The sequence below is a fragment of the Monodelphis domestica genome, chromosome 1 (genome assembly GCF_027887165.1).
Source record: "Monodelphis domestica isolate mMonDom1 chromosome 1, mMonDom1.pri, whole genome shotgun sequence".
In the NCBI taxonomy this organism is placed as follows: domain Eukaryota; kingdom Metazoa; phylum Chordata; class Mammalia; order Didelphimorphia; family Didelphidae; genus Monodelphis; species Monodelphis domestica.
In genome coordinates this window covers 735,507,496-735,515,635 of record NC_077227.1, presented here as the reverse complement: position 1 = coordinate 735,515,635, position 8,140 = coordinate 735,507,496, and the positions used below count along the sequence as shown (strand labels likewise).

At 39.8% G+C, this 8,140-nt stretch overlaps 1 protein-coding gene across 2 annotated transcripts; it reads right to left on the bottom strand.

Annotated features, from left to right (window-relative positions):
- Nucleotides 1–724: 724 nt before the first annotated feature.
- On the bottom strand, nucleotides 725–5,618 carry LOC103106648 (H-2 class I histocompatibility antigen, alpha chain-like). 2 transcript variants are annotated; one of them, XM_007477459.2, is made up of 5 exons: nucleotides 5,500–5,618; nucleotides 3,849–4,109; nucleotides 2,708–2,974; nucleotides 1,407–1,685; nucleotides 725–1,286 (listed from the first exon to the last, which is right to left on the bottom strand). In XM_007477459.2, the coding sequence occupies exons 1-5, from the start codon at nucleotides 5,582–5,584 to the stop codon at nucleotides 1,144–1,146; spliced, it is 1,035 nt and encodes a 344-aa protein (XP_007477521.2). In that variant the 5' UTR covers nucleotides 5,585–5,618; the 3' UTR covers nucleotides 725–1,143.
- Nucleotides 5,619–8,140: the final 2,522 nt, after the last annotated feature.

The window sequence follows — 8,140 nt, the reverse complement described above, 5'->3', positions numbered from 1 at the left end:
TATATCCTTGACAAATTCTTATTGGATTGTGTGAATTTTAAAAGTCTCCATCTTGGTCTAGCACCCAAAAAATTGTGCACACCCACACTACACGGGCATGCGCTAGTCAATGACAAATCAGAAATAACTAACTGCCCACCTGGGCTGTCCTAAGCCAAGCTAGAGCCAACCATTGGATTTGTGAGACACAGGAAGTGAGGTAGGGAACCGCCTCTGGAATTCGCTCACTTCCTGTGGAGAGAGCGAGACGGGAGTTGGTGTTAGGAGCTTGGAGAGAGAGGACGCCCGCAGACAGCTTTCCTTCAGAGCGGTCACGTGAGTTAAGGACTGATTCTTTCCACCTGGGCCCTTTGGGCCTAAAACTCCCTCTGCCTTGGTCAGAGGTTGAGTAGCCCCTTTCCCTTTTCTCCTCTCTCCTTCTCTCCCTCTCCTTTCCCTACTCCCAGTGTGATTAAACCTCCATAAACTCCATTCTGACTTGAGTGTTTCATTTTAGGAATTTCATAAGTAAATTCCTTGGCGGCCATTGTTCAATATTACATAAATCCTGTAGCCACATTTGTAACCATTATAATATTATAATCTCTCCCAGAAGCCTAAAATTTCTATCATTACAATTGCATTGGATCAGATTGAAATATATACAATTTAAATACTATAGTTGTATAAAATACATACATGGATATACACAAATACAATATTTTCTTTAATAAAAAAGACCTAGGTATTTTAGTGGATGGAAATCTTCATATAAATCAGCAATGTGACTTAGCCTTGGCATTACCGTTAAAAAAGAAGGAAAAAGTGATCTCTAACTGCATTAATAGTCATAATCATTACTAATATTTCCATTGCACTTAAAGGTTTGACTGACCCTTTATATGCATATTATTGTGATGCAGGTGCCATTAATATCCCCCTTTTACAGATAAGCTGACTAAGGTTTAGAAAGATTCACTTGCCAGGATTATATTGAGAAATTTTTGAACAGGTATGGTTTATATTACATAGACTTTGTGTACTACTTTGACCCTAAGATTCTGGGATTCTCTTCTCAAAACATTTTCTTACAATCAGTTATTGAGGTTGCTATGATAGCAATATCTCCTGTTTCCTTGGGTGCTCCCAATACAAATATTCCTGTCACTTATCTCTTCTTACATGCAGAACTGTCTTCCTCATCTTCCATTTGATGAAGACCCCAGCAGAGCTCAGCAGTAGGATGACAGCCAACATGATGCCCAATGCAAGAATCCAAGGCTTGTTCATAGTGGGCTTTCTAGGGACTATGCAAATAAAGAGTAGAATGTGAGTGTGCATTCAGTGAAAGAAGTGGGGAGAGGATGGGACTATATTTGGGGGCCCAGTTTCTTAGGGATGTGACGAGAGTGTGTGTATCCACTGACCTGGATACATAGCAGGACTTGTCAGCTCACTGTGTTCCACCACACAGGTATAACCTGCACCTGAGTCCTCTAGTGGGAGCTCCAAGGTAACTTTGAGGTAGAAGGTGGTATCCATATTGGGCAGGGTGCCACTGGAACTCTCATTTCCCCAAATCCCCAGCTTCCCATTCTTTTCCCAGCGCATCAGGATGGAACGAGGGTAGAAACCTGTGGCAATGCAGGAGAGAATGATGCTGCCTTCTGGGCTGACATGTTGAGATACAGCCATCTCAGGGGCCACTAGGAGGAGAGATCAAGAAAGAAGGCTTCATGTCAAAATCTCAATGAGCGTTTGATGCTTCGATTATCTTTACCTTCATTAGTGCTCTCAGATTCCTTATTGCAGCATCTTCTATATTGTTGTAGCCAATGGATTTATCAGGCCCTTGAGTGTAGCTTTTATTCTTGTGTATCTCCCTGGACACCTTGAAGAATGCTAGGTTAACACTAGTTACTGAGTCATCATTTGTTGGTTTTGACAAACTTATCACCAGCAGCTTTCTAAACCATCATCAAGAAAGTTAGTCTTCTATGATGAATGATTGAATCAGTGGGGAAACTCCTGATCATGAGGATTGCATACCCACAATGCTTACTAAACTATCCTTCATGTATCCCTGTCACTTTCTCCCCAAACAAAAGTAAAACATTTACTGGTGGTCAACATCCTGATGTTGATGTTATAAATTTGGCTAGACTGCTCTCTACACAAGGAGATACATAGTTCTTCACCCTGGTCTGTGAACAAAGTTTTTCCAGCCCAGGAGATCATTTTTAGAGTATGTAGTCACCTACAATAACTTTGTTTCTCCTAGAGTCCCCCTCCTGCCTTGATCAGTTATGAGAGGAGGACTTTAACTTGAGGAATAGAAAAAAGAAAGAAGGAAAGAATGGGAGAAAGAAAAGAGAAAGGAAAGAAAAAGAAAGGAAGGATGGAAAGAAAGGACTGAGGGACAGACAAAAGGAAGGAAAGAGAAAAGAGAAAAAATAAAGAAAGAATTAAAAAAGGATAGATACAAAGAGAGAGAAGGAAGAAATGTATGAAAGAAAGAAGGAAATATGGAAAACAACAAGAAAAAGGAGAGAAGAGGAAAAGAATTTTATTCAAACTTTCTCATGTTAAAAAAAATTTCCCTCTATGAATTGGGGCTATAGTCAGAAGGCAGGGCTATTATCTCTTTCTCTGGGGCTCCAGTGTCTGCACAAGATCATGGAGGTGACCTAGATCTTTAAGGAAGAGATGGGAAGAAGGAAATACTTACCATTATCTCTTAAGCTTGAATATCCAACAATTTTCTTCATCAAGTCAACACAATATAGATTCATGTAGTGTTTTCTTAGACTGGTCCTGAGAGAACTCTCCAGAATGTATTGGTATTGCTTGAATTCGGGATTCATGTTCTCCCAGTGCCCAACCTCTTCATCTATTTGGTAACATTCCTCCCCATCCCAAATTAAATAGATGTGACTCTTTACTGTTATGTCATTGTCCATTTCACATTCTGCCTGGAGCTGGGCTGTGTGGTTTCCTGTGGAGGAACATAGAGTTGGGCTCCTTTGGGTAGAAAGGGGACAGAAACCCAAAAGAGGAGCCCATATTTGGGGGAGATGTAAGAAAAGGATTTTCCTTTTTAAAAAAAACATTGGGGGCTACTTGTGGTTTGGGTTAAATTATTTTGTGGCTCACAATCAAGTTGGATGGTCTCCAGAGAATCACAGGAAATTCAGGTAGGGTAGAATAACAGAAGTTAGGTTCTCTTCATTCTAGGTCTATGTCCATTTCTACTTCATACAGTTTGAACTGTCATGTTATGCAGTGTGTCCCCAAATTCTTAGTGCAGTTTTTTGCTCTTAAAAGCTCTATAGACAATTTATATCTGAATTTGGGTATTCTCTTTCCTTTCAAAAAAAGTCCCCAAAATAGAGCTTGGGGGGAGGTTCTGTTATGTGTGTAATTGCAGGAATAAAAGATAATGAAAGGAGTTGGTGCTAGAACTAGTCTCTAAAATCCAGATGAAGAGAGAGATCAGTAACTAGGATGAACTGTAGCATGTTTCTAACCCCCATGATTGAAGGAGAGCATGGGACTTTATTCTCTGAGTTCAGGTTTATTGATTAAGAAATTTTGGCAGCAGTGAAAGTCATTGTGCAGAAGATAGAACTCTCTTAAAAGGATTACAGGAGATGGTGATCATGGATGTTAATCCAACTGGGTGAAGCCTAAGGCCCAGGACTAAATCCTTTATAGTTCTTTCTCCAGAAAAGTATACAGTGGATTGTGATCAAAGAAATTTGTCTCAGTGATATGATCTACTGGAGATCCATGGATCTTTTGTGCTTGGGAGACGTATAGAGAAGGTATGATGAAAAATAGGATGGGGGGAATGAGTTGATCTGACTTACTATGTCGGTTAATGTCATTCCGTGCTAAGAATTGGATTGGCCGGAGGAAATCTTGCTCGTGTTTCACCAGTGAATTATGCCACTGGGTAAGATAATTGACTCCTAGTACTTCAGAGATACAAGGTATCTTGATAGCAATTTGCTTCTGTCCTTTGTTATAGGATGCCACTTCAATGTCATCTATGAGGCTAATTGCACTTAGTTCCAAGACTGAGTGGTCTATACCCACTGTGGTGAACTGAATCACATGCCTGTGGTGGACTAGATTATAGGAAGGAAGAGAAGAAGAGAAAATGATGTTTCAGGTTTGGGGATACCAGAGGACCAGAGTCTCCTTGCATCTATTTCTTTGTCTTGTCTCCATCTCCCACCCTTGGTAAATGCAGCTATACTGGTGACTCCAAAATTTAAACATGCAACTCTTATTCTCTTTCTTTTGAGCTCCAAGAATTATCAGTTAATTGGTGCAGTAGATAGAATGCTGGGCTTGTAGTTAGAAAGACGAGTTCAAATCTAGTCTCAGACATTTAAACTGTATGAATCTAGGCAAATAAACCATTTAAAGCTCTTTAAGCCTGAGTTTCCTTATCCACAAAATTAGAATAGTAAAGACACTGACCTCTTAGAGTTCTATTGGTACTCAAAGGAGGTATTTAGAAAGGACTTATTACAGTATCTATTGTACAGCAGGGAATTAATAAATGCTTATAAAAAACCTTTTCCTTTTGTACCTCTCCTATTAGATTGCCTTTAGGTATTTCAAATTCAGTATATCAAAAAGGTAAGTTATTCACTTCTCTCTAAACCTATGCTTCTTACTTACTTTCTACTTTTTTGGTCAAGAACAGCACTAATATTCCAATTATCCAGATTTGTGATCTCAGATCCATTCTAATATCTTCCCTTTTTCTGTCCTTCCTCAATATCTGACTAGCAGCCAAACCTAACTAATTGCATCTCCAGATCCTCTCTCTTTCTCTCCATTCACACATCCCCCACCCTAGTTCAGGCTCTTATTCCCTCTTACCAGGATTTGGCAATTTCCTCCTCAATTGGTTTCCTTCTTTTGAATTCTCCTTTCTCCAATCAGTCCTCTCCAGTCTTCCCATTTTCTATTCCCAAACCACCCTACACTCTATCTCCAGATAGAGTGGTTCCCTACCTCCCCTAGGATAAAATACAAACTTTGGCAGCTGATGGCATTTCAGGTGATTCTAGTCTCCCTTTACAGGTAGTTCTCCCCTAATTTTTTGTTCTATTTTTGTAGTCCTTCATTTCATGCATTCAAAATTTCAAAAAAATTGGCCGATTTTCCATCCTTCACATTAAACATTCCACCCTGGGGCCATGAGTGTTAAGAGTTTTCCTCATAAGTTACTCTCCTCTTGATCTATCTTGTGTTATTATTAGTTATATTTTGTCACTCTCTTTAGAAAATGAGCTCCTTTTAGGCAGGGACTAGGTTTTATTTGGTTTTGGGGGATGGTAGTGGCATCCCTAGTACATAGCATTTTAGAAGTATCACAATAGATGATTGTTGACTGACTGTCTTACTCAAAGCTCTTTGAAGGAAATGAATAAGTTGTTCCCATCAGACCCCAAGCTCCGTTGTCTCTACACATCTACTGAACCCCCTTCTCTCTAGACTTACCTGCCTGTATCTTTCTCAAAGCAAATACTTCCAGAATGAGAAGCCCAGCTGAAAAGAACCATCTCGAGCTCCTCTGACACTCCATGACTCACAGAAGAGGGACACCTGGCTTCATTAAGCACACCACAGCTGGGGAGGCTTTAGATGTCAAACAGCCTCAGGCATGGGAACTGAGGTCTCCTATGTATATAACATGGCTTTGACCCTCTAACCCCACCTAGGATGGGGTTGGCTCTGCTTAAACTGTGCCCTCCTCTCATGTCATCTAAGATGCCTGCTAGTAGGCTGAACCTTTCCATGCTTAGCAGACATAAGAGAGGAAGTGAAACAGAGTCTGTGGTGAGGGTAGAGGGCCTCTGAGCAAATTACCATCAGGCACTTTCTGGGAAACCCCAAGATGGACTGGTTTTTTCAGTGCCAACCATCCAGTTGTCATTCCTAAATGTTAGTTGAACCTACAAATTGTTATATCTGAAGGGAGATTTCATTCCAGAGGGGAGAAATAGGAAGAGGTCCCATTTCTGCTTTCATCCTGCTCTTGGGGAGCTCCTGATTTTATGGGGGCAGTTTTTAATGGAGCTTCCTGTCTGAAAATGCTTGATTAACAGAAATAACATTGAATAAATACTTTTAAAATTGGCAAAGGGCTTCATGTTTATTATTATATCACTTGATTATCACAACAATGCAGTGGAATTGGAGTAGGCACTATTATCCATCCTAATTTTTCAGATGAGGAAACTGAGTCCAAGATTAGTCACATTGCTTCCCAGAGTGAAAATGACCTAAATTCTATGGAATAGTTCAACGAGAAGTCATATTAACTCTAGGTCTGTTGATAGTCTCCATTCTATTCCACATTGCTTTGCAATGCTGATTAATTGCGACCTCCTCTCAATTGTGGCCCCTGGATTACTGCCAGGGTTAGGGCACTGAATCTTAGATGGCATATTGTACTATTTGTAGACTCACCATCTGTGTCTGGCTTTTTATCATGTATGCTGGGAGTTGTACTTCCTCATTCATCCCTGAGTCTGAATCCATTCCCTTCCCTGGAATTTGGACCTGGGGGCTCTGGTTCTGGAAAGGGTTAACTTATCTTTATCCCTGGGCTTCAGTTATCATCTCCATGCATGTGACTCTGCAATTCTTTTCTATACACTCAGTTTCCCAGAGTTCATAGTCCTCTGTTTATGTGGTCCATGCAATTATTTCATACTTACCTTCTCTTACTTCTGTGTCTTCTTCTGCTCTATATGGCCAGGAGAACTGCCTTTATACTTATTGAGAAAGTCAGTCAAATTATTGATCATTTCTGTTATTCTTGAGGACAGGCCATGGTGCTCCTGTCCTTGAAAGCTGCTGTCCATGGTTCCAGACTTCCTTGGCCCCATTTTTTTCTAGATTACTCTATAGGAGTCTTGACCTCTTCATAGCATGGGCACTGCTGATCACACTCTTCTCTCTGACACTGCTACCTCCCAGCAGAAGGCCCTCATCTCCTCAAACCTGAATTATTAAACTGTGTCTCTCTGCCTCAAGTTTCTCTCTCCCCTCCTGTCCCATTCTCTTGCTGGGGAATTGATCTTTCTAAAGCTCCTATCACCTACAGGATCATTTAACATCTACCTTCAAAGAACAATCTAATGTCACTAACCTTCTTGCTGTTCCTCACACCCCACACCTAATCACCTGACTGAGCATTTCCACTGGCTTTCCCTGATTCCTGGAATCCTCTGTCTCCACATCTATTTCTCCTATCAGCCTTAGCTTCTTTTAAGCATATTTTAGATAACATCAGAATAATATAATAGTTATTATTACATTCTAACATATATATGGCATCTATCTTTGGAGTGGCAAAGAACTGGAAATTGAGGGATGTCAATCGATTGAGGAATGGCTAAACAAGTTGTGGTATGTGATGATGTTGGAATACTACTACACCATAATAAATGACAAGCAGGTTAATTTAAAAATATGGAAAGACCTACATGAGCTTATGAATACTGAATAGAGTAGAACCAAGAGGATATTATCTATAGGAAAAGAATTTTTTTTTAATAAAGTGACTTGTGTTTGTCCATCTCCATGAAAGAACTGAAAGATAGAAAGTCATAGTTTTATACATATCCATATCTTATTGTCAAATGACACCTTCTCTGGGGTCAGGTTGAGGGTAGAGAGGTAGACAGATACCTAGGAATGTTAAAATAACAAACAAATAAATAAAATTTAAATATTATTATTGTGATAAAAATAGCTAACATTTACATAGTCTACTATGTTCTAGGCAGTGGACTAATTAGTTGTCAAATATTCTCTTATTTGAACATTATAGTGACCCTGATAGGTAGGTGCTGTTATGCTGTTATTGTGCTTATTTTACAATTGAAGAAACTGATGTTTTAGTGAATTGCCCTGCATTATATAGCTAGTGAGTGTCTAAAACCAGATTTGAATCCATGTTTTCCTGACTGCTGACCCAGTACTCTATTCATTGGGTCACCTTGATTAAATCAGAGAACTGAGTTCAAATACCACCTCTCTCTGACCTGGGCAAATCACTAAAATCCCTTGGACTTGAGTTTCTTCATTTATAAAATGAGAGGATTGGGCTTGAGTTCCCTTCCATTTAAAA